This window comes from Barbus barbus, assembly GCF_936440315.1.
Source record: "Barbus barbus genome assembly, chromosome: 21".
Taxonomy (NCBI): Eukaryota; Metazoa; Chordata; class Actinopteri; order Cypriniformes; family Cyprinidae; genus Barbus; species Barbus barbus.
This window is the reverse complement of record NC_136749.1, coordinates 5,405,184-5,432,954: the sequence shown is the minus strand read 5'-3', so window position 1 is coordinate 5,432,954 and position 27,771 is coordinate 5,405,184. Positions and strand designations below refer to the sequence as shown.

The following is a 27,771-nucleotide window of genomic DNA, read 5'->3' as shown; positions in this document are numbered from 1 at the left end:
TAGAAATGATTGTATTGTGACATCTCAGGCTATGCAATTTACTATTTTATGACACTTTTTCTACCTCATGTTTTGGTATGTTTGTCAATCCTGTTACCAACACAAGCATTACTATATATTATAGTAACGTTCACCAGAGCGACGTCGCACTGAACACTCTTTGTTTGCATGTGTCATTGTTTTCTAATAGAATAAATGAAACGGGACAAAGTTAATCTTGTCAAACTATATATCATTCTGAGGGTCTAAGCCTCAAGCATCGACGACAGATCGCTGTTTTTCGATGGAAAGCTTATAAGGAGTTAGTGGCACAAATTTGCTACATTTGTGTAAGCAGTACACATCCAAACACGCAGAGTAAAAAAGCCGTACGTACCTTTATCATTGTAATAACGAGCCACAAACACTGCTGAAATCCCAGTTTAGTTAGAGAGGTAAGGGTCCACAGAACAACATCCCAGCGAGCACTTTTAGTCCAGCGAAACAATAACGTTGTAAAAAGGATGAATATTCCTTTGTTTACGTTTCATTTCTTCAGAGAGTTATTGTTCGCGTCCGTTATGGAATAAATTACGCTCAAAAACAGCGTCTTGGTGGTAAAAAAAACAAAACGGTGTTGCAGAATACTGTTTTACAAACATAATGAGACCGTCTACGGAAAAAAAAGTCTCAGAAAAGCGGAATATAGATTATTTGAATTTGGCGCTCCCTCCAGCCGGCAGTGACGCTTCTGTGACGCAACTGTCATCTGAGCGGGGCATAACTTAGCGATCTGCTTTATCCATAAAAAACTGTTTTTTTTTTTCTTCTACATTTTTTATATGTGTGTGTGTGTGTATTGTGTGGGGAATGTGGCCGTGTCTGCATGATTATAATATGTATGGACGCACATCAGCGTGTTTATTAGCGACTCTATGACGGCTATCATTGTGATTCATTGATCAGCTATTATTGATTATATGGCCCATCTGTATGATCATCATCTGAATGGAAGCACATCAGCGTGTGTTTACTGACTCTATGACCATGTCTGGCAATATCACTTCACGTCTGGCAGTGATATTTATCATTGTAATAACGAATAACGAAGAATACTTCAGTATACATACTATATACAAAGCATTTTTTTTCTATTTTTTTTCCTTTTTATTACTCAAATAATTATTTTTTTATTTTTTAGTGCTCAAATAAATCTGTCTATTATTTTATAATTGAAAAACTATGCAGGAACATGTATAATGACTAAAATAGCTTGTATAATTCTGCAATCCATTTGGTGGTTATTTTTCCTCAAACAGGGGGGTGGGGGGACTATAAATAGTTTCTGAAAAAATATTGCAGGAATCTCATTTTTCATGGTATCTTCTTCAAATTTGAAATATGAACTCATGAAACACATGGCTTTCGATCCATTACTTTTCTGGATTGCTCCAGGACTTATTTCATGTATTTGTATATGAAATAAAAAAAACATTTAGTGTGGAAAAATATTTTTCAAGGCACGTCAGTGCCTATAACTTTTTATCTTTTTGAGCATTATCAACTCTGGATGATAGATAGTAAAGCCCAGAGTCTCTTCTTTCCAAAGATACCTAATTTGTTTGTGTAAGCACACTTTGTCACAAACTGTTACCATTTTAATTTAGGTAGGTTATTTTCACCTGCGAGGCCACAAATGGGGGTGAAGGTTAACAGGTTAATTAAAACTTTTCACATATGTGAGTAGCATTTTTTCACTGGGATTGTTTCAAATTTTGGATTTTTAAAAATATTTTTATATTTGTCATTCAGATGACCAAGAACATCCTAATTTTGGAGGGTGAGCACATGTCAATTAAGAAAAAAAATTTTTTTTACAAGAGAGAGATTTAAAAAAGGGCTTTTTCCAAAATAAAATATAGTTAAAGTTACAATGGAAACACTTGGAAGGCTGTATCAAATATATTTTTACAATTTTTCAAAACCTGTTATCCTGAAAAGTAACAGGTTTAATGATTTCAAACAAATTTTCTAATTGCTAGCTAATAGTCAAGTTCACAAAAGCACATATTGTACACTTTGAAAGGATTTTACTTGTATATATTGATTATAATAAATGTAAGAAATAATTGTTTAAATTTACATTTCAAAAATGGTAACAGGATTGACATTGCATGATGGCCCCCTCTCAGTCAAGCCTAATAAATCATCAAAAATAGAAACATAGAGGAGTGAGAGAAACATGCTTGTGTTTTAAGTGTAGGAATACTCGTTGAGAGATGATGTAACCTCCTAGAAGTCATGTCACTTGAATGTACATTATTTTACAAGGGCTTTTTGATGAGGGTAACAGGGATGACATGAAATCAGGGGACACCAATAAAATTATATATAGAAAAATGCATACTTTTGACAAAAACGTTGTTTAACAATGAGACTGTATTTACCGTATTAAAAAAGGCAAATGCGATTTTTATATCATTTTGCAAAAGTCCTGCTGAAAAAGAAAAATCATAGTGAGGGACAGGCCAAAAACCTTACCCTTACCAGCATAACTGCTATTTAAAATAATATTTAATTGACTTTTTTAAATGTAATATTGATGAAAGCATACATAGTATTATGTTTTTAAATTGCACATTTATTTGTTGTTATATTAAATCTAATGTTTGATTATTTCTTAGGAACGCAAAAGGCGCCGATTTCGTGGAATGACCCATAAAGTGTAATAAAAGAAACACTGAAATGTGCATTTTGGATGTTTTCTTTCCACTAGGCTTGAAGAAGACAAGAAAAATAGCCCAAAATTGTCCCGTGGCCGAAAAGAAACAATAGTTTTACTCGTTGTGTTTTGCCTTAAAGGGATAAGTTACCCAAAAATTTAAATTGTCATAATTTACTTGCCCTCAAGTTCTTCCAAACCTTTATGACTTTATTTCTTCTGTTGAACACAAAAAAATAGGCCTTTTTTGAAGAAAGGCGTAACGAAACCGCTTTTAGTGCCCAAAGATTTCTTCCATACTGGAAGTCAGTGAGGACCAGCAACTGTTTGGTAACCCACAATCTTCAAAATATCTTCTTAAATGTTCAACTGAAGAAAGAGAGCAACTTGAGTGCGAGTAAATGATGACAGGATTTTCATTTTTGAGTGAACAATGCCTTTAAAGCTGAGATACACTACTCAACTTTTGCCCATATTGTCCCCCCAGTTTGCATTCTGAATGAGTAGTTGCAGAAACTTATAGCCAGTTTGGATATTTTTAGCTGTCATAGTTGACAGATTTCATAGAAAATGTCATGGTGTATGATGAGCACAGATTCAGATATTAAGACTATGATTCCGTCCAGTCAGAGGATATAAAATGTTTGATATTTTGAGATGATTTTAGAACAAATATTGTTTTAATTTTTCATGTGTCTCCTAGCAAGGAGGTGCATGTTTCTGCTTGAGTTTGTTGTTTTTGTGTGATCCTTAGTTGTTTAGTGTATGAAGTCCAGGTTTTCTTTGTAACCATTTACAAAGTTGGAACGTGTATGAATAATTTGAAAAACTGTTCTGATTTTAAAGGAATAGTTTACCCAAAAGTGAAAAAATGCTGAAAATGTACTCACGCTCAGGCCATCCAAGATTTAGATGAGTTTGTTTCTTCATTTGAACCAGTGGATCCTCTGAAGTGAGCAAATTATATAATGCTAATTTTCTACAAATCTGCTCAAATGAAGTAACACATTCATTTACATAATGGATGTCTTAAGTCAATTTTCAGCAATTTTTCATTTTTGGGTTAAATAGAATGGTTTAAACGTGTGTGGTGCATTCTAGCTTTAAAGGAACACTCCACTTTTTTTGGAAATAGGCTCATTTTATAACTCCCCAAGAGTTAAACAGTTGAGTTTTACCGTTTTTTAATCCATTCAGCCGATCAACTGTTTAACTCTTGGGGAGTTGTAAAATGAGCCTATTTCCACAAAAAGTGTTCCTTTAAGGTTTACACATAATGTTCTCGGTAACTTCAAACCCATACTTTTATCTGAGAATTAGTGTGTGTGATGCAGCCAGTGCTTAGGCAGTGGTTTCAGTAGTTAATTTAAAGGTGAAAATGTGAAGCTCTGCAGATAAACTGAGAGAGATGTAAGTTTCAGAAGCATAGATGTTTTGATAACACACTGTCACAGCTGTCTTGTTCTCTGATGAGAGTGTGTGAGCAGAGAAAGTAACGATTTCTAAGCGGATTTTGATTTTCACCTGCACATGTGAGAACGCAGCCAGTGTGACTTAGCACAGAACTCATGCCTGTTGACTGTAACTATAACATTTTATTAATCATTATAATTCTATTAGAGTAGGGAAATCCACAACTATAATTCACAGCTGTAATGATAATGACACAGAGGAATGGTATCATTGGAATCACTTTCCGAATGATTATTTCCAGTTGAATAACAATAAATACATTTGCCGTATAAATGTCAGCCAGGCAGAACCTGTCCGACTTTAAAGTGCTCAAGCATTTAAAGCGGCAGACAACAAAACAGCAACATGCGCTCATAATAAACAGAATGTCCATTGCTGTGGAGGCTAATATAGTTGTATTTATTGTTGTTGGTGTGAATGGACCTTTATTTGGAATAATTTGGTTCCAGACCTAAATGGATTTCTTTCTTCTGTGCAGCACAAGAAGAGATGCTAAACAGATGTTTAGGGACTGACTGCCTTAGTCACTATTTTTGTTCCATACAGTGAAAGTAAATGGTGACTGAGGCTGCCCCACGGAAGAAAGAAATTCAAATTGTTGGTACAATACTGTGCTGCATAATTTCAGAGAGAGAATCAAAATGAAACATGAGTTATTGTGAGTTCTTTCTTTTCTCAGATAAATTCGACCAGTTCTGGGCCATGAATCGTAAACTCATGGAGTATCCTACCGAAGAGGGAGGCTTCCGCTATATTCCCTTTAGAATATATCAGGTATTTTCCTCATTTATTTACTTTCTACAGTTATGTACTGTACAGTACGGTAAAGGATTTGACTGATTTGGCTTAGCGAATAGCAGAAATATTTGTATGACTTTATATGACATTTTATGAGGTTTTTTTTTTTTTTTTTTTTTTACATGTTTGTTTTAGTGAAAACATTCAAAAACATTTAGAAGAGTCATACATTTTTAGTTTTGTTTATTATTTATAAGTAAAAAATTATATTTAGGTTCTAAAAGGCTTGATTTTTTTTTTTAAACGATCTGAATCTTGGCTGCAACAAACCAGGAAATTACAGTGAGCTCCCTAATAAATAGCAGTATGTGGATACAACAGTCTTAATGTAAACCATTAAAATAAATGCTTATATAATGCATCAGCAAATTTGTTGAATAAAAAGTGAGGATCTGTCTTCATAACACTTGAAATGAAACTCATTGTGACTATTCCTTGATGGTACCTGAGCAGATTACTGGCAAATCATCACCTACTGATCAAGAAATATGTCTGAATAGTTTGGCCTAATATCATGATATTGAAACTTGTTACAGGTGTTATTATGCTTTGAAAGTACCTGAAAATTTTGGGGCAGCACCACCTAATGATCAAAATGTTTTCAGATGCTTTTGATTATTGCTTTTGATCACCTAGTGTAATGCATCGATAAATATGATGGCAAGATGTAAAAAAAAAAAATCATCTGACAACCCTTCATGAATATAAACAACATTATTTTTACGAAATTCATAAATTATATATGTTTTTCAGAGTGAAGTCTGTCCGTATTAAAATAATTCCCATTTTCAATTTCCATTATACTAACCAAAAAAACCATAATGACTGATATCCATAATGCCATATCTATTCCGTGACATTACCACCTGTTGGTCAAATGCTAAAAGCAATTGTTTTTTAAATAATTCTTTAAATTGTAGTTAAAGTTTGCCAATGAATTGACTGTACATGAATGAATGCTACATTCCGCTAATTCCTTGCTTTAATTCTGCAGTCAGCTGTTTGAATGTTGGTTTTGAATGTCCAGTAGGGCTGGGCGATATGAGCAAAAATTCATAGCTCTGTATTTTTTGGCAGATTTGCGGTATACGGTATATATCTCGGTATTTTCTATGCTTTTGTATTTGGATTAAACAAATAAAGTGAATGTAACCATAGGCATATATTATGTTAAAAAGGGTTAAAATCACATTACATAATAACATCATAACATTGCAATCTAAAAACAAAAATAATGCTTTTAAAGCAGAAGTAAAATTGACTAAACTAAAAATGAAAATATTAAAAAAAAGTACAGATTAATCGAGTAATAGCTAAGGCTGTTTTGATTACCCCATTACAGTCACTTTACAGTTAGTTCCATCATACAAATACACTTACTTGTAGGTTTAAAATTGGACACATGCCACATTTATTGTTTATTAACTACAAATATTTGGCGCGCATGTGCACGGCAGCGTTCGTTCTACATGAAGTCTGTGAAGTTTAGCAGAGAATCGCAAAGCAGAAGGCTCATGCACTTCTGACAGCAAAATGGAAATATTTCCATGGCTTTCTAACATTTACAGATGGAGAATATACATGTGAAATGTAAGTTATGCATTTTGGAAAACAGCACATCTCAAACACATTAAACAGCGCGTCTCTGTCAGCGGCACAAGCAGCCTTTCTGTCAAAGCATCTGATGGGCCGAGCCGCTTTAAACTGAAACTATAAACTATAGGCTTCTATATCTTGCGAGTTATTTTTTAAAGCCCTTCATATAAAGTTTGTCACATGTTTAGAACAAATTGTATTATGCACTTTCTCCGCAGCGGAGAGTGTCCTCCACTATGTTTTTAGATAGGCTACGCTCGTTTCAAACTACTGTATCGCTTATAAAGAATATATCGATATATCGTACAAACTCGATATACCACCCAGCCCTAATGTCCAGTTGACAATTTCAGTATTTAAATATTTGTATTGACAATTTGAATGTTTTAAACTCACAGTGCAAATGTTTGTCTAAATATTTGTATTGATACAGTCATTTGAATGTTTATTTGAATATTTGAAAGACAGTTTGGATATTTTGGTTGACATAAAAAAAAAAAAAAAACCTCTTTAATTCAGCACCTTGGATTTTTAATTTAATTTAATTTAATATTTGAAAAATTAATAATTTTTCATTTATTTATTAATTTAATTATTGATTGATCGTTTAAATGCCACGGCCTACCTGAGCATTGTTTCTGACCATGTCCATCCCTTTATGACCACCATGTACCCATCCTCTGATGGCTACTTCCAGCAGGATAATGCACCATGTCACAAAGCTCGAATCATTTCAAATTGGTTTCTTGAACATGACAATGAGTTCACTGTACTATAATGGCCCCCACAGTCACCAGATCTCAACCCAATAGAGCATCTTTGGGATGTGGTGGAACGGGAGCTTCGTGCCCTGGATGTGCATCCCACAAATCTCCATCAACTGCAAGATGCTATCCTATCAATATGGGCCAACATTTCTAAAGAATGCTTTCAGCACCTTGTTGAATCAATGCCACGTAGAATTAAGGCAGTTCTGAAGGCGAAAGGGGGTCAAACACAGTATTAGTATGGTGTTCCTAATAATCCTTTAGGTGAGTGTAGATAACATATCAAATGTTGAAAGTGAGACATTTTGAAATGTCATGCCAAATATTGGCTCATTTTGGATTTCATGAGAGCTACACATTCCAAAAAAGTTGAGACAGGTAGCAATAAGAGGCCGGAAAAGTTAAATGTACATATAAGGAACAGCTGGAGGACCAATTTGCAACTTATTAGGTCAATTGGCAACATGATTGGGTATAAAAAGAGCCTCTCAGAGTGGCAGTGTCTCTCAGAAGTCAAGATGGCAAGAGGATCACCAATTCCCCCAATGCTGCGGCGAAAAATAGTGGAGCAATATCAGAAAGGAGTTTCTCAGAGAAAAATTGCAAAGAGTTTGAAGTTATCATCATCTACAGTGCATAATATCATCCAAAGATTCAGAGAATCTGGAACAATCTCTGTGCGTAAGGGTCGAGGCCGGAAAACCATACTGGATGCCCGTGATCTTCGGGCCCTTAGAAGGCACTGCATCACATACAGGAATGCTACTGTAATGGAAATCACAACATGGGCTCAGGAATACTTCCAGAAAACATTGTCGGTGAACACAATCCACCGTGCCATTCGCCGTTGCCGGCTAAAACTCTATAGGTCAAAAAAGAAGCCATATCTAAACATGATCCAGAAGCGCAGGCGTTTTCTCTGGGCCAAGGCTTATTTAAAATGGACTGTGGCAAAGTGGAAAACTGTTCTGTGGTCAGACGAATCAAAATTTGAAGTTCTTTTGGAAAACTGGGACGCCATGTCATCCGGACTAAAGAGGACAAGGACATCCCAAGTTGTTATCAGCGCTCAGTTCAGAAGCCTGCATCTCTGATGGTATGGGATTGCATGAGTGCGTGTGGCATGGGCAGCTTACACATCTGGAAAGGCACCATCAATGCTGAAAGGTATATCCAAGTTTTAGAACAACATATGCTCCCATCCAGACGTTGTCTCTTTCAGGGAAGACCTTGCATTTTCCAACATTACAATGCCAGACCACATACTGCATCAATTACAACAACATGGCTGCGTAGAGGGAGGATCCGGGTACTGAAATGGCCAGCCTGCAGTCCAGATCTTTCACCCATAGAAAACATTTGGCACATCATAAAGAGGAAGGTGCGACAAAGAAGACCTAAGACAGTTGAGCAACTAGAAGCCTGTATTAGACAAGAATGGGACAACATTCCTATTCCTAAACTTGAGCAACTTGTCTCCTCAGTCCCCAGACGTTTGCAGACTGTTATAAAAAGAAGAGGGGATGCCACACAGTGGTAAACATGGACTTGTCCCAACTTTTTTGAGATGTGTTGAAGCCATGAAATTTAAAATAAACTTATTTTTCCCTTAAAATGATACATTTTCTCAGTTTAAACATTTGATATGTCATCTATGTTGTATTCTGAATAAAATATTGAAATTTGAAAATTCCACATCATTGCATTCTGTTTTTATTCACAATTTGTACAGTGTCCCAACTTTTTTAGAATCGGGTTTGTATCTGCATACTCTAAAGAATAGAGTTAGCCTCTCATTATGAGCTCTGAGACCTGAGAGCATCTCTTTTCTCTGGCCTCTTGCTTTTGGAGAAAGGCTAATGATGTCTGTTGTGTGGTTCATGTGCTGGTTTGCCAGCTAAGATGTCAGGGGAGTTGAAAAGAAAGTGTCGGCACCCAGAGTATCACACTTCTCATTGGTATCAGGAGCCTTTTGGATAATGCTGTGGTCAATAATTAATGCTGCCGTTTAAAAATGCAACGAAGTAGCTGTCACTTCTCACACTCTCTCTTCTCTGACTCTGGAGATGATCTTGGTGCAAGTGAGCAGTGAGTCAGTTTTTCTGGTAACCTGATCGAGGCCATAGCATCCTGAGACACCTTCTCTTCCTGAGACCTGTGGGTGACGGTGTCAGCTGGACTACCTGAGCCGTTGTGTCACCAGTTTCCTTTTCACAGCACCAAGATTGACTCCTATTGTTTGTCAGGCCGCTGTTTGTCACCACAGGTCCAGATCTTACAGAATGATACCCTCTGTCACTGACCACATGCAAGTTGTGTGTGAAAACTGGATCCTGTCCAGCATTCGACACCTCGCGCGCTCGCTCAAGGCCAAAGGAAAGACTAAGCCGTGACTGCCGGCTGTTAATCCGCTCAATGTCTTATTTAGCAATTCACAACTTTATACCCAACTAGTGTGGGTTAAAACAGCTGCGAACTGACATGATATTAACAAATTAATTATTTGTTGTTAGCACTCCAAAATGGTGTGAAAAGCGGGTACCCTGAAATGACATAGGTGCCATTTCTCCCAACTGTAGTCATGTATGCTGACTGGCTAAGGATGACATATAAAAGAAAAGGAAATTGAGAAAGCTCAAAGGAAAAGTGTACTCACTTGAGTGTAGGTGGTCGGTGTGTATAGTCATTGTGCTATATCTGCGTCACTGGGCTTTGCTTGTGTTGTTGATGTTGTTTGGTGATTCTTAGCTTTCCAATATTCCAGTATATACTGTGTACATCCACCACACATGCCTTTGTTTCATCATCTGAAACTACTCTTCATGAATATAAACAACATTATTATTTTTATGAATTGCATAAAAAGTTTTTTTTTTTTTTTCAGGGTAAATCATGTCCTGTTCTTAAAAGAAACCTCATTTTCACTTTCCATTGTACTAACCAAAAACAAAAACTAAAACTGATTTAGTTATGATAATTGTAATTTTAAATTTGACCATTGTGGGCTTGTGCCAATTTAGCAAAAGCAAATAATAATAAAAAAAACAAACGCTGAATTTAAGTAGCAATCAAAACAAAACAAAACATGTAGATTGAAGACTTTTATCTAATATTTTTTTATTGTTTGGAGGCAGACTCAAATGTTAGTTTGCAGTTGATTGTAAGAAAGTGGTGGATTTAAAAATAAAAATGCATGGATGAATTATTCACAATGGCATCAGTGCATTTAGACAAAATGTTCACTTCATGCTGACTAGGAACTTTCTGAACTTTTCACTTTCTATTAATAATTTTGTTGTATTGTTTTGGAACTGCCAGAAACAACTTTTTTTTTTTTTTATGTTATCAACATTTTTACTACTTCAGAATTTCAGCTTACGGAGCATTCCGTCACAAATCAAATAGACTAAATGCAAACTAGAGATACGCATATCAGCTGTAACCTCACTCTGCTGTTAAAAATAAATCATCCACCCTCCAATTATACTTAATATGACACTGCGTACAAAACAGTAACAAATAGCTCGGAAGTCTGAACATTCGGCTTTATTTTAACTTATCTGTCAATCTGAGATGTTGTTGCCATTACGCTCTCCTGTGAGTTGTGTGCGTCTTGCTCAAACAAGCTCAAATTTCATTGTCAATGACAATGTGAAGTGGTATTTTCCTAGTCTTATTCATAAAGTGGTTGAAACTATGTAGACACTGTCTGTTTTCAGTTTTTTAACAAGCTAAAATGGTTAAAATAGTAGTCGCATTAATTGAAAGTCATGTTTAATTTACTGATATTTACATAATTCATACTGATATACCATTTACTGTTGACTGATGAAACTATCATAGTCGGTTAAATATAGGCCACCTACAGGCCCTGTTATGTGAAGAGTAGGCTGTTAGGTCAAAAACAAGTGAAATTGTGTGAAATTTTGATAATTATGCAGCAGTAGTTAATAATTAAGTTTAAATTTTAGAGTATGTAGTTAATATTTATTTTATTAACATTTTGTCTCATCCACCCATGACCCACGTGCAATTAATCAGCATGTTTTTTTTATATACTTTTATTACTATTACGCCCACCTGTGGATTATCCTCAATGTCTGTAGATATAACCCTAAACCATGCATCACTAATACAAACAGATGCCGTGAAAACTGTCCACCAAACTAAAACTGTCCATAAAATAAAAATCTTTGGTAGTGAATAGGCATTCTTCAACATTCTCCAGTGACACAATTCAGATTCTGCATTTTTTTTGAGAACTTTACACTGTGATTCTACTATCATAATCAGTCTAATGGGTTTCATATTTGTCTCATTTTAGACGATGAGTGACAGACCGTTCATCCAAAAGCTCTTCCGACCAGTGTCTCCTGAAGGCCACGTGCTTACGTTGGGAGACCTGCTGAAGGAGCTGTTTCCTGCTGCCATATGTGCGGAAGGTGAGCTGAAAATAATAATTTACACACATATTATTTGATAAAAAAAAGTTTTGCAGTTTAGACTTATCTCTCACGGGAGGTTGGAATCAAAGATGAGAGGCAAAGACATTAGAGGAAAACAAATCTTTAACATCTAGAGATTTACAGAAGAGATGAGAAATAGGAAAACAAAGAAAAGGACAAATCAGGGTTGCATGAATGAAATCCACAGCCAAAACAGGGGCGGTCTTGGTTTCTCCTGAGAGGAAGTAGATAAGCAGACAATAGCAGTCACAAACGGAGCACCTGCTGGCGGAGATGCCTGCATGATGGAGCACATCTGTGCTGCTTCCAGCCCAATTCAAGACCTGCTTGCTTTGTCTGAACGGGGCTGGTGGTTTGGTTGAAGAGAAAGTGGCACTTTGTGCTTCTCTTTTTGTTATCGTTCTGCCTCTTCCAGATATGTGGGATTTGCTTTGATAACAGCGCAGAGCAAAGTGTTGAGATTACAGGGAAATACGTGTCTACTTACTCAACCTGGGAAATACCTTTTCTGTCTCAGGATGGTCTCAAATAATTTTTGTTTATAACAGTGTCGACTTGATTCATATCAATTGCACACGAGTGTATTTTGTGACTTGAAACGTGTTCTTTTATTAGCAGATGAGGTTTTCTGTTTTATGAAAGATTTTGATGGTGTCTTAATGCCACTGATGATTTACAGTACTGTTATGGTTGCAATGAATTGGGGATTCCCACAAATAAAAATAAAAGGCATATGCTTTAGCCAGAGTGACATGTAATGTACGTTCCATATTATAGCCATCCTTATGTTCTCAAACGGAATGCGGAATCTATCGCTGGATATTCACCGCTTTGGGGGTAAAAACGGAGACATGCTCAAACGGTGCAGTTTCTCCTACGCTTTTCACAATAAGATTTTATATATCGAAACGCAATACATGGTACTCTAAAAATTTCCCCATGTTCTGCTTAAGAAGTCGGTCAGAATAGTGAGAGGTTTTATAGTGAATAAGAGGGTGTCTGGTGGTATTATTTCAAATAAATGAATTGCACAGAAAACCCCCGCCCAGCAGCCCTTCATGTCAACCCACACTGCTAGTGGGGAAACCTCCAGCTGGCCCTCCCACCTCCAACACCACCAGCATGTCTCACTACTCAACATATGACAAGCACTGAAAATAGCACTTTCAGTGGCTGTCTTACAGTGGTAAAAGAAAAAGGGTCAGTGACTCAAAAATGATGAACACTGTAGACTGATTAATTTTGAAATTAGACAGTTTAGACATAGATTATGTAAACTGTGTTTCATATGTTGTTTGTGGGTAGTTTACACAGTGTTAATGGATTTTCTTTTTTTTTTTTAGATAAACTATATATGAATGTATAAGGAAATGCATATACATTAGGTCAGGTTTTGCAGTATTTTTAAACTTTATTTTTACCTTAGAGGGATAGTTCACCCAAAAATGAAAATTGTCATAATTTACTTATTCATGTCATTCCAAACCTGAGAGATTTCTGTTTATCCATGGAAAGTCCATTCATCCAAAACCTTGCATTCATAAAGACATTGTAAAAGTAATCTTCTGAGGAGACATGATTGATTTATATTCTGAACAGATGTAAATTATGCTTACTTATAAACATTGATCAATGCATGTAGATGGAGCACATCAGATAGGGTAAACGGAAGCTCAGCTGTACTTGTGTGGCACAAGAACACATTTTTGAGTTTCTGTTTACCACATGAATGCAAGTAGAAAACCTTTTTATGAAGTACACTCACTCAGGGACTTTTACCAGAAAAGATTTCAGGTTTACTTTATTTATTTTTTCTTTCAAGTGTAAAGGCAGACTTTTCCTCCCATGTTGTAGAAACTATATATACTCCTTTAATGCATTTCATACATGTTTACATAAGTAATAGAATCCAATTTGCTATGAATATCTCACATTTCTGAAACAATACCATGGTGCAGTTAGTGTTACTACAGTATGTCCATGGTAAATGATGGTGATTTGTAGATTGAAGAGCCTCCTGAGTCTGACTGTATCATCCTGTTTATCAGCGCTGTTGTAAACTAGTTTTATTGTGAATATTAGACTGAGCTGAAGAATGACTGCTGTATCAGATGCAGGTAATCACACTCGCTCAGTCCATCTCTCTCTTTCTCGTAACACTCTACGGTGGGCAATATGGCACAAATATCACGTTTTTTTATTTTTATTTATCACGATTCTTTGTCATGTTGGTTTTTCTATTTTACAAGTTGTCTGAGCATTACAGCCAAACTAATTTATACAGACTATTATACAAACAAAACTTTTCAAGGTAACAGAATATAAAAAAGAATGGTGGATATTTAGGCCAAAGTGGGCAAAGATAAAAATCTTTGTCATTATTTTACCTGTTATTTCTATTTTTAAAAATGAGAACAAATATACACATTACAAATACACATAATAAAACACAGTGCTTTATTTTCAGGTACAATAGGTGTATTTCGCAGATGCATTCAAGAAACTGTATGTCAAGTCACCTTTATTTATATAGCGCTTTTAACAATACAGATTGTGTCAAAGCACTTAACAGTATCAGATTGGAGGATAGAGTGTCAGTAATGTATAATAATAAGATTAAACACTCAATTTTCAGTTAAAGGCATTTCATTATTGAATTCAGAGATGTCATTGTCTAGCTCAGTTTAGTTTAAATAGTATCTGTGAAATCAAATTGACGATAATCACTAGAAATTAAGTGTCCCCAACTGAGCAAGACGGTGGCAAGGAACCAAAACTCCCTCTGTGACAGAATGGATGAATAAATTAACAAATATAAAAATAAAAAGCTTTATATATTGATTCCTATTAAAGCAACTGTATTAAAGTTTTTCAGTCAAGAGTAGTGAGTGATTTTTCTCTTTGTGTTATGGTGTTTTTTTGTTTTGTTTTTTTTTATTAACATTAGTGGAAATATTCACCCAAAAATAAAGTGTTTTATTTTTATACCATCATTTACTCACTCAAAAGTTGTTTTAAACCTGAAAGAGTTTCTTAATTCTACTGAAAATAAATGCTATTTTGAAGAATTTGGAAAACCAAACAGTGCTCAACAGTGACTTCCATAGATTTTTTTTTTTCTACCATCAAATTCATGAGGACCAGCAAATGTTTGGTTACCCACATTACCAATGACAGTCGGTAGCATGTTCAGTACTGTCCCTTTAAGACCTGAACATATATTTACACATATATACAGGCAGATACAATAAGTTTTCAATGAAGCAACTCAACGTTCCTTCGTTGCTAAAGTGTAGTTCTAAAGTGACGTTTTGGAATTAGTAACAGAGGCTCAGCTGTGGGCAAAATCACAGCCGTGCTGATATACAGCCGTATCACACTGCTACGAGTGTGATATATTACACACATACACACACACACACACACAAATATTTCATATTTAAATTTGACTTGTATAGAAATGTATATTGCACATATTTCTTAAAAATATACATGTAAGTGTGTGTATTTATAATATAATTTATTGCTGTCAAAATTAGTGCGTTAACGCAGATGATAAATTTTTTTCAGTTTATCGCATTAAAATTATTTAACACCATTAAAGCAGGGGTGGAGCCTAGGGTTGGCCACCCCACTCATAACTGCTGTTTCTGTCTGTTTTTTTCTTGACAAGAACTGCATTTATTCAGTCGCAGAATGTCTTTACGGAGACGTTTCAGACGTGCGCTCCAGCTTCACCTCAGCGGCAGGCGTGAGTCAAATGAGCACGGGAACTGGCGCGCGCTATAGCCTGTACCAATTCTTATCAAAGTGTGAAATAAACTACGTGCATGCAATGTCGTGCTCAGTTAAGACATGAAGTTACAAAAAAGGCAATTAAAGCTGCCTTAAAACTGTGCGTGCATGTAATATGTTATGAGTTACATTAAGAACATGTCTCTGAAATGGTTTTCAAAACTGTCCTGGAGCAGCCCAGCACTGTCTCCTTCATCTAACACACCCGATTCAACTCATCAGTTCATAAGTAGTCACTTAAATGGGTCAGAAAAGGTTATGCGAGTTAAGAGAAAATAGATGTGTGTCAGATCCATGTGTTCAGCAGCTACAGCTCTTAAAGAAATAGCAGCCATAAACAACCTAATAACCAGCAGCTGTGATGTCTGTTCATCAAGAATAAAATTAAAAAAGAGGAAATCAATAACTTTTATATAGCTGTAACTATTTATCTGTATTTAGTTTAGAATTTAGTGTTTGATAACTTTATTAAATTTCTGTATATTTCTGCTGAAGGGCACAGGTAGCTAAATATAACATTTATTATAATAGGTTTATTTGAAGATTGTTTTAAGTTCATTTAAATTAGAAGTTATTTTTTAAAGTTTTCTAAATTATAAAATTGATAGCTCAAATTATAATGTAATGTTGAATGGCTATAGTCGATCGAAAATGTTTTATAGTGAAATCAGTATTACTCGGTATCAGTGACACTGGCGTCCAGTCATAAAAAAGATGCCATTAAACAAATATTAAAAATATACTGTTTGTACATTAATTTGAAGATTGAATGTGAAATTATTGCAAAATACAGTGGGGCAAATAAGTATTTGATACGCTGCCGATTTTTCAAGTTTTCCCACTTACAAAGAATGGAGAGATCTGTCATTTTCATTGTAGGTACACCTCAACTGTGAGAGACAGAATATAACAAAAAAAAAAAATCCAGAAAATCACATTGTATGATTTTTGAATAATTAATTTCAATTTTATTGCATGAAATAAGTATTTGATCACCTACCAACCAGCAAGAATTCTGGCTCTCACAGACCTGTTTGTTTGTCTTTAAGAAGCCCTCCTATCCTCCACTCATTACCTGTATTAATTGCACCTGTTTGAAATCGTTACCTGTATAAAAGACACCTGTTCACAAACTCAATCAGTCACACTCCAACCTCTCCACTATGGACAAGACCAAAGAGCTGTCTCAGGACACTAGGGACAAAATTATAGACCTGCACAAGGCTGGCATGGGCGACAGGACAATAGGCAAACATTGGTGAGAAGGCAACAACTGTTGGCGCAATTATTAGAAAATGAAAGAAATTCAAGATGACTGTCAATCTCCCTCGGACTGGGGCTCCATGCAAGATCTTGCCTCGTGGAGTATCAACGATCCTGAGAAAGGTGAGGGATCAGCCTAGAACTACACGGGAGGGCCTGGTCAATGACCTGAAGAGAGCTGGGACCACAGTCTCAACGGTTACCATTAGTAACACACTACACCGTCATGGATTAAAATCCTGCAGCGCGCGCAAGGTCCCCCTGCTCAAGCCAGCACATGTCCAGGCCCGTCTGAAGTTTGCCAAAGACCATCTGGATGATCCCCAGATGAGGCATGGGAGAAGGACATGTGGTCAGATGAGACCAAAATAGAACGTTTTGGTATAAACTCCACTCGCCGTGTTTGGAGGAAGGAGGAGGATGAGTACAATCCCCCAACCGTGAAGCATGGGGGTGGAAACATCATGCTTTGGGGGGGTGCCTTTCTGCAAAGGGGACAGGACGACTGCACCGTATTAAGGGCAGGATGGACGGGGCTATGTATCGCAAGATTTTTCGCAACAACCTCCTTCCCTCAGTAAGAGCATTCAAGATGGGTCGTGGCTGGGTCTTCCAGCATGACAATGACCCCAAACACACAGCAAGGGCAACTAAGGAGTGGCTCCGTAAGAAGCATTTCAAGGTCCTGGAGTGGCCTAGCCAGTCTACAGACCTGAACCCAATAGAAAATCTATGGAGGGAGCTGAAACTCCGTGTTGCCCAGCGACAGCCCCAAAACCAGAAATATCTGGAGAAGACCTGTATGGAGGAGTCCCTGCTGCAGTGTGTGCAAACCTGGTCAAGAACTACAGGAAACATCTGACCTCTGTAATTGTAAACAAAGGTTTCTGTACCAAATATTAAGTTCTATTTTTCTATTGTATCAAATATTTATTTCATGCAATAAAATGGAAATTAATTATTCAAAAATCATACAATGTGATTTTCTGGATTTTTAAAAATATTCTGTCTCTGACAGTTGAGGTGTACCTACGATGAAAATTATAGATCTCTCCATTCTTTCTATGTGGGAAAACTTGAAAAATCGGCAGTGTATCAAATACTTATTTGCCCCACTGTAAAAGTATATTTAAAATCTTTAATGTTAGGTGGGATTAATCGCGATTAATTTCAGAAAAAAATGTGCGATTTAATTAGTTAATCTTTTTAGATCAATCGACAGCACTAATATAAATATACACAGTGCACACATATTATGTAAACAAACATTTTTTAGGATGCGATTAATCTATTTGACAGCCCTTTGCTTTCATGTGATGTCAGGTTATGTATTCTGTCCCTTTATGATAATTATGGGAAAAAAACTGCACAGGATGTTGTTATAGAAACCTGTGACAAAAGTAATGTGATAGTATTATTAAAGGGCTATTTCAAATTCTTTCATTCACTAACACTCATGTCGTTCCAAACCTGTATGCATTTCATACTTCTGTCAACTGTAGCCCAGTTGGGCCATGCATAATCCCTCTAGCTCAGGAATCTCCAACCATTTTTACACCACAGATCGGTTATGTTTTGAAAATTTTCTTATGAACAGGAGAGTTCGTTAGATATATATTAGTGGTTCAACAGAACATGTTGTGGTTTTTGAGACTTCACGGAACAGATGATTTTTTTGGGATAAGCAAGAAAAAAAATATTTAAAGCACAGAGAATGAGAATGCCGAGAAGGGGTTTTTTTTTTTTTCATAATTTTATGTGCATGTATCTCAAATGCAGTGAGACGTAAAATAGAAATCTACTTTGTATTCTCACGCTGTCTGAAACACGTTATGTGAGTCAGAACAAAATTCATTTACTAATTAAACATGTCATTTACATGAAATTGCTTACAACAAATGAAAATACTGAATAATTAGAACAATCATTAGCATGCAATAAATAACACAGTGTCATATCTATACACATTTTTCCCAGAACATTCTTGCGACCCACTAGCAACTCTTTCATGGCCTGGTACTGGGTCACAACCCGGTGGTTGGGGAACTCTGGGGAAATCTAGCTCAACGAGTAGAGTATAGCGCTAGCAATGGCAAGGTCACAACAACGATATGAATAGTTTATTAACATGTAGCACAGAAGATAATATGAGAATTTATGAAATATACGTTTTTGGGTTGTCATTACCAGCCTTGAAAGAAGTTGGTCTTGGTTGAGTGAAACACTCCAAGGTGGCAGAGGTCCAGATCCGACCCATGTTAGGGTTTTCTGTGGGCGTTTGTCATAACTGCCAGAAGAAAGCAAGTGTGTTTGATTACTATATGAGTTTGTGTTGTTTGAATTCCCCTCGCATCATTCTGAGAGTTACACTGGGGACGCACCCACCTTACACCCTTACAAACTCCACGGGGGCAGACACACATACACACACAGGACTTCAAGGAATGAGTTACTTCTTCTGCTCATCACACTATTACTGTGTGACTTCGTAATCAGGGTCAGTTGATCGTTTAGTCCTCTCTTTGAGTTGATTTTTGTCCAGGTTGACCGTTAAAAATTAAAAAAAGTCAAGCTCAGAGCTGTGTTCAGGTTTTTAGATATCATCAAACTCTATCATGCAAAGGATTTAAATATATATTCCAATAGCCCTGCATCTTAAACTGGCTTCAGGTCAGTTCCGTTATTACGTGGATGTTTTCTTCACGGAAGTGTGTGTGCTTGTGTTTGTAATGGTCATTGTGTTTAGTCAATAGCATACCGAAGCTTTACCCCGGTGTGCTTGTTGCTTCCATGTTCTTGGTATTTGTGGGAGGTGCAGATTTCATCTTTTTTTCCTGTTGAGCAAAAGACCATGTTGACTTACCCAAAAAAATGAATCAACATCTACAACTATCGCCAGTTATGAAGAACACGTACAATGAACACCTGCCAAAATGCTCATTTATCCATTTGTCTCTCATTTTGTTGATTTTATTAAATGGGCTATTATTCACTAAATGGTTAATGGAAACTTTTTGTCTTGTAACAATAATAATAATAATAAGAACAAGAAAATAACAACAATAAATTATAATTATTATTATTAATAATGACCACCACTTATCTTTAACGGACAACAGCAACATATTTATACAGACGTGGTCAGAATTGTTGGCACCCTTGGTAAATATGATCAAAGAAGGCTGTGAAAATGAATCGGCATTGTTAATCCTTTTGATCTTTTATTTTTTTTTTAAATCACAAAAATTGTGGAGAATAAGAATTTGAAATTGGAGGAAATATCGTTATGAAATAAATGTTTTTCTCTAATACACATTGGCCACAATTAACGGCACTCTTTTATTCAATACTTTTTTAAACCTAAATTTGCCAGTTTAACAGCTCTACATTTTCTCCTATAATGCCTGATGAGGTTAGAAAACACCTGACAAGAGATCAGAGACCATTCCTTCATCCAGAATCACTCCAGATCCTTCAGATTCACAGCTCCATGTTGGTGCTTCTTCAGTTCAGCCTATTTCTCTCTTTAGTTCACCCAAGTCATTTTCTACAGGGTTCAGGTCAGAGGACTGGAATGGCCAGCAGAAGCTTGGTTTTGTGCCCAGTGACCCATATTTGTGTTGTTTTTGAGGTTTGTGTTTGGATTATTGTACGGTTGGAAGATCCAAACATGGCCCATTATAAGATTTCTAACAGAGTCAGTCACATGTTGATTTTTTATCTGTTGGTATTTGATAGAATCCATGATGCCATGCGTCTAAACAAGATGTCCAGGACCTCCAGCAGAAATATAGGCCCACAACATCAAAAATACAGCAGTATATTTCAATGTACACATGGGGTACTTTTTTTTCTCATATACATATACATACATGCATGCATAGATACATAGACCCTGTGTGTGTGTATATATATATATATATATGTACGTCTATATACACTGAACAAAATTATAAACGCAACACTTTTGTTTTTGCCCCCATTTTTCATGAGCTGAACTCAAAGATCAAAGATCAAACTTTTTCTGTGTACACAAAAGGCCTATTTCTCTCAAATAGTTCACAAATCTGTCTAAATCTGTGTTAGTGAGCACTTCTCCTTTGCTGAGATAATCCATCCACCTCACAGGTGTGGCATATCAAGATGCTGATTAGACAGCATGATTATTGCACAGGTGTGCCTTAGGCTGGCCACAATAAAAGGCCACTCTAAAATGTGCATAAATAATAATGTATATAAAAACATCACAATAATCCCCAAGTAATGATTCCGGCCCATTAATTAATGTCTTGTTATGTGAAAAGCTGTGTGTTTATAAGAAAGAAATCATTAAAACATTTTAATATTAAACTGTCACTTTTGGCCAAAATAATTCATAACTTTTCCTTCTTTGAAAAGTGTGAACAAGATATATTTACACATAACAAATTACATACAAAATACAAAATGTCAGTAGATAAGTAAGAAAAATATGTACCGTAATGCAATATATAAATAAATACTTAGATAGATATCCAATAGTGGCCAGGTTGGATTTGCTATTAGAAACATATATGATGATGATTTTTATTTATTTATTTTTAATTAAAAAAAGGTTTAAGCATTATCTCCAAGCACTTTCTTTAGTTTAGGTGAAGGTTCAGAGATTTAAATGTTTCATGCAGAAATAGAAAAATACTTGTATTTTTGACCTTATTGACAGCTATCCCTAATGAAAGCGCAAATGATGCATGAATCTAGTTAAAGATAATTGAGCTGACAGCGGTCAAAGGGAATGCTGAGGTCATGCCTTTTTGCCCACTCATTTAATAAACAAAAGAATGCATTATTATGAGAAGTTCCTTCCTGCGCTCATGTTATCTGTGTCCCCAACCTCTCCAGCCCTGAGCTACAGCTCATCAGACTCATGATAAATGGAGTAAGTTGAGTAGACATGATTAATTGCTTTTGTGTGAGTTTTAGAGAGAGTGTTTACTTGTGCTTTTTGTGTCCCGCAGTGAAACTTTAGGCTTCTTCATGGGGAGATTCTTTCAGGGAGATACGGTGTTGTTTATCTGAAAGTTTTTAAAGGCCAAACAGCAACTGCTTTCTGTATGTGCTTTTATGCAAATTATCTGGTAGGTCATGATACAGTTCAGTAGTGTGAGAAGGTCATCCAGCGCACATGCTGATGCTGAACCATCACTTGCTGTCAAACTGAAACTCCTTCCCTCCAACTGCATTAGCCATTTAACCTCTATGGGTCAACAGGGTAATGTTACTGCCTCTAGCGTTTCCTTCAATTTTCCAGTCGTATGTAACTAGCTTCACAGCGTGAACTTGGCCAATTTGTTCTGTGCAGGAGATGATAAAGTAGCGGAGAATAGAACTAATTATCATGCTGCAGTTCCTCTGACAATAGAGCCTCTGACAATTTTAAAATGTCAAAAAAATAAAGTAGGGCTGTCAACATTCATATTTTTTACGCAAATTAATCATTTGATAAGGTTTAACCCCAACTTCTTGCCGACATCGCAGCGCAGAAGGTAATTTATCATTACCTGCATCCCAATGTGCACACTATCCATCCTAAATTTGATGTGGTATTAGTAATTTTCAGTACTATTTAGGGCAGAAAGGGTGGATAGTATGCACATTGGGACGTAGGGATTGTGTGATTATGAGGCGCTGGGCTAGACAAAAGTGAAGCGAATGCGGAGAAAGAGAGCGCGTGTGTCTGAGAGAGAGAGAGCGACAGTGCGCAAGAGATATGTATACTCATATGTGATAAGGGTACAGCGAACCAGTGTTGCCAGGGTTGCGGTTTTCCCACACAATTGGGCTATTTTGAAAATATAGTCACAGGAAAAATGTGGGTTGCGTTTTTTGGGCTACTTTTATAATGTAGCCTACCGCGGCCACCCAAAGTGTACACATGTGATCACAAAAGTTATTACAAACACTCGATGGCGGTTTAAAGTGAGTTCTGAGTAAAAGTGTACTGTTAAGGTCTCTGCACACTGAGTCCGAAATTTTCGCATGCGTTTTTTCGCATTCGCAATCTTAAAAATTTGTCACGCACAGAGACCTTGCACCCTGAGTCCGATGCGTTTTAATTAATCCGTTGCGAAAAAATTCGCAAAACTATACAAAATGTCTTCAAGCAGTGAGGATGATTTTGTTGTCCTCTCTCTTTTTAAAAAAAGAAAAAGAAAAAGGAAATATTGGGTCCATCCAATCCTTAGATTGCGCAGAGAGGAAGGAGAGTTCCACCTCCTTATCAAAGAGCTGCGGGATTATCCCGAGAGATTCAAAGTTTATTTCAGGATGTCAGTGCCTCAGTTTGATACTTTGCTAGCGATACTGAATCCACATATTAAAAAGAAGACCACCAATTTCCGTGAACCAATTGTTCCTGAACAGAGACTGTCTGAGGTATGGACACACACACACACACACACTGCGGCATCGGAAAGGTGCGCGCCAGGCATAAAAAATAGGCTACAGCAGTTCTTTATATTCTGTATCTTTGTATTCCGCAATTTGTTTGTCATAAAGTGCTCTGTGCTGCAAGACGAAGTGTATTAATTTGTCTGACACTATTTTGGATTTTGGCTTTCGCTTGTACGGTGGCTCTGAATTGTCAAAACACCTTCTCAAAGCATCTCAAAATGCTTTATACGGATGCGAAAAACGCAAAAAATCGAACCCCATCCGAATTTTTTTTTGACGGATGAAAAGTTCGAAGGCAGTGTGCAAACGTGAATGACAAAACGTGAGGTCGTATTTATTTTTCAACGTGCGAAAATTTCGGACGAAAAATTCGGACTCAGTGTGCAATGGCCTTTAATCTCATAAATTGCCTTATGTAGCATGATGCTAATGTTAGCTCTAATGCACCTGCAGAACAGGTCCAATTCTTCTTCATTATGCATTTTGTCATAATACTTCAAGTACGGTCGCAAGAAAATGTTTTGTTGTATTTATTTAGAAATACTTTTGATAATAGTTGGGTAAATGTGTACTGGGATTGAAGCGATGTGTCTTGGTAAACGTTTTATTGCCAATATAAAGGCTGATAATGGCTGGAAAAAAAAAAGAATAATAAGGAATATGTCTTATACTCTGCGGGGATGTGAAAGGCTCTGTTTCCTTAAACTAGTTTGTCATGCATTCCTTTATTTCAACACATTTAAAGGTACATCCTAGTATTTTAAATTTGCGATTAATCGTGATTAATCACAGTCCAGGGCTGTGATTAACGCAATTAAATGTTTTAATCGCTTGACAGCTTTCCTGTAGCTCAAATAGTAGAGCATGGCGCTAGCAACGCCAAGGTCATGGGTTCGATTCCCAGGGAAAGCAAGAGCTGATAAAATGTAAAAACTGTAACTTGAATGCAATGTAAGTTACAGTCTGCTAAATGCATAAATGTAAATGACAGCACTAAAATAAAGTAAAATAAATGAAAAAAAAAACATATTCATAAACATACCCAAACACTTATTTCTTTTCTTAAAATTACATTACCAGTTGAATGTTCAGAAATTATGTTTCTTGTGGTCTTAAAGGAATAGTTCACCCCAAAAATGAAAATCTGCTGAAAATGGCCTCCTTCCCAGGCCATCCAAGATGTAGATGAGTTTGTTTCTTCATCTTAACAGTTTTGGAGAGCATTACATCACTTGCTCACCATTGAATCCTCTGTAGTGAATGGGTGCTGTCAGAATGAAAGTTCAATCAGCTAATAAAACATCACAATAAACCACAAATAATTCAGACCATATTCCATAATAATGCTTCCTGTAGTGAAGATGCCCTCTCCCTTTTTTCCTCTCATAAATCCACCCACATATTTGTTTAGAGGTATTTTGTTTATTAAAAAGTGGCTACTTTAAAGAAAGATTTATTTTCATATATAAAATTCCCATATTTCATGGCTAAAATTTTAAAAATAAAGTTTCAGTAGGTTTGCCCAAACTTTTGACTGGTAATGAATCTTTCAAATATTGTAACATCTTAAGAATTAGGCATTCCTAGCATACCAGTTCAAAACCAAGGTCATCTTGCACTTAATCAAATTGAATACTTAACATATGTTAATATATTATGCTACCATGGCTTTGCTATGTTCCTGGAGTATCCAGTCATGTAATTAGTGCCAACAGCTACTAGATGTTACACATTCCAGGGGTGTTTCGTGCCTTTGACCACTTCTTGGGCACAAGTCTCCCATCAAAATGTTTTATATTTTTCAAGGGGTTATTACAAATTATGGTGGCAGTATATGAAATATGAAAATTCTTTCATTACTCACCCTCATGTCATTCTAAACACGTAAGACTTTTGTTCATCTTCAGAACACAAATTAAGATGTCTTTGATCAAATCAGAGAGCTTTCTGACCCTGTATGGACAGTAACGCAACTACCAAGTTCACATGGACTATTTTAACAATGTCCTTACTACCTTTCTGAGTCTTGAATGTGGTAGTTGCTTTGCTGTCTATTGAGGGTTAGAAAGCTCTCGGATTTCATCAAAGATATCTTAATTTGTATTCCGAAGATGAACGAAAGTCTAACGAGTTTGGAACGACATGAGGGTGAGTAATTAATGACGGAATTTTTGGGTGAACTATCCCTTTAAAATTTTCTTGAATACCATTGATGGAAAACAAACAAACAAAAAAACACATTTACTTAAATTTTACAGTTATGTTGTTATAATGCAAGCATTTACATTTTACAGAACTTAACAGAACGTGGGCATATAGGTGTCCTTATTTGAACCTTCTCATAATTAGGGTTTTTTAATCTCATAATTCAACGATTCTATTTTTCCTGAAACCATAGTTCCAAAGACATTTGCAAACAGCATTGCAAAGTTGTGTGGTTGGAACTGCAGTTTTTGATCTGTGGTTAGAAGCATGTCGTTAATAAGAGCATGATCTATTTAGGTCTGCATTTCATGGGCAAAATAAGCAAACTAGATTACAGTATATCTTTCATTCCATATACTGTACATGCAGATTTCATTCTGTGTCTTTAAGTTTGTCAAGAAAATAAAATGTGGTGGAACCTGGGAGTATGACATAAAAGGGATCCTGCGATTGAATGATACATAAAAAACTATGAAAAACAAAATATCAAAGTTATTCTGAGGTGCCATGTTGTTATTTACAGCAATAATCTGACATTGATTGTCAAACTGATTCATTGAGAAGTTACTTCACCACCTGCATCTGATGAAATGCATCTATTAATGGTGCATTTCATCATTAATAGTTGTGTTGTTAAACCAACATGGTTGAAACGACAGTTTCTGCACTTTTGGGGAACGGTTGTGTGTTAGACTGTTTACAAGAAAGCGCCACTGTGTGACAAGCTTTAACATGTACCACAATACATAACTTTTTTCTCTTTTTTTTGACGTGACTTAAATAGTACTTCCCTTAATGCTCCGTTGTGACCTTTTCTCTCTTTCACACTCATTCCAGACGAGCCAAAGAGATTCCAGGTTATGATTCACGGCATTGAACCACTGCTGGAAACACCCATCCAGTGGTTGAGCGAACACTTGAGCCACCCAGACAACTTTCTCCACATCAGCATCATCCCAGCACCAAGTGACTGATTCCAGAGGATCCAGTTGTCCGTTGATGGAGAATTATGGATAAACGATCTGCAGAGACGTTCTGATGGCACACCATTTCTTCCTGTTTTCTCATTCTCATCCCTGCAGTGGCCTTATCGAGCGATGGTCATCAAACAACAGAATCCTGTGCACTTCACATGAAGAAGATGCTCTCGAAGCAACTTGGTTTATTTTGAGCTCTCAGATGGGTCCCATGTTCTTGCTGCCTTTTAAAAATTCTTACATTCATACATTTGCACAAGCTTGATGTGATTGTACTCCCACATTAACTCTTTGACACTCCCGTTTCCACTCTCTAATTTGTGACTCTCAGATCTGTTAATTATTAGGAGGAATCCTGTTTTGTGTTTAATGAGGCCACTAAACTGCTGTACGTACTACACGAGTGCCATTATCAACATGTTTTATGCATGCATCCAGGTCAGATGAGGTGTAAAATGAAGATGGAATTCTTGCATAAAAACTAAAGCAGAAAAAATGATGACTTTGGGATTTGAGGGGAAAATATCGGTAACTTCATTCACTGGATTATATGTGTCAGTGTCTGGTTTTGGCAGCCGTGTAGGGGGTCACACCGCTCAGTGGAGGTGATGATGCCCAAGCTGATTAGTCACAGTCCCAGACAAATGTTAGTGGGATATAGCACAAATGAAGCTCTCTTTCCCGGACACTATTAAAGATATGGTTTACTTTCCGGGTGGGTTTTTATTGATTTAGAGCAAATATTTGATCTTTGAAATGGGTATGTATCGTATAAAACACAAGTCAGAGGCCATACAAATACATTATCATATCGCACTGTTTCCAAGAAATTAACCTTACAGTATTTTTTCCTCTCATTTATTTACAACCTGTAGGCAGACTGGCTGTCTGTGTTTAGGGGGTTGTGGGGACTGTAGATCAGTGCTGCAGACGACACACAGCTGAGAGTGATTATTCGTTTAGAGGAATCGGTGAGTGTTTAACCCCAGACCGAGACAGAGAGACAGCGGGCAAAACCGCAGAGCTTACGCCACCACCAGGCGACTTCTCGGCAGACTGTTCTTGAGACAATGCTGTTTGTGTACAAACTTTCAGATGTTTATATAATTCCTTGTTTGACTCTGAATAATTACAGAAATAAAGATGCTGCAACTCCTCACTACTAATAACACGGTTAAAATGATAATATCATGGTTCAAATGTGCATTTTCTTGTGTTATTTTAATTGCTGTGATTGCTTTTCTGTCTTTGCTAGATCAATTCAAAATGCATTTAATTAAAACAATATTTTATAGCTA

The 27,771-nt window shown here is 36.4% G+C and overlaps 1 protein-coding gene across 1 annotated transcript in view; it reads left to right on the top strand.

Annotated features, from left to right (window-relative positions):
• The window catches only part of atg5 (ATG5 autophagy related 5 homolog), a 31,081-nt gene extending 3,310 nt beyond the window's left edge, over positions 1 to 27,771 (top strand). Inside the window, exons 6-8 of the mRNA XM_079444674.1 lie at positions 4,854 to 4,948; positions 11,660 to 11,777; positions 26,334 to 27,771. Of these exons, the coding sequence (XP_079300800.1) occupies positions 4,854 to 4,948; positions 11,660 to 11,777; positions 26,334 to 26,470 (350 nt within the window). The 3' untranslated portion in view covers positions 26,471 to 27,771. The remainder of the gene's footprint in view (positions 1 to 4,853; positions 4,949 to 11,659; positions 11,778 to 26,333) is intronic.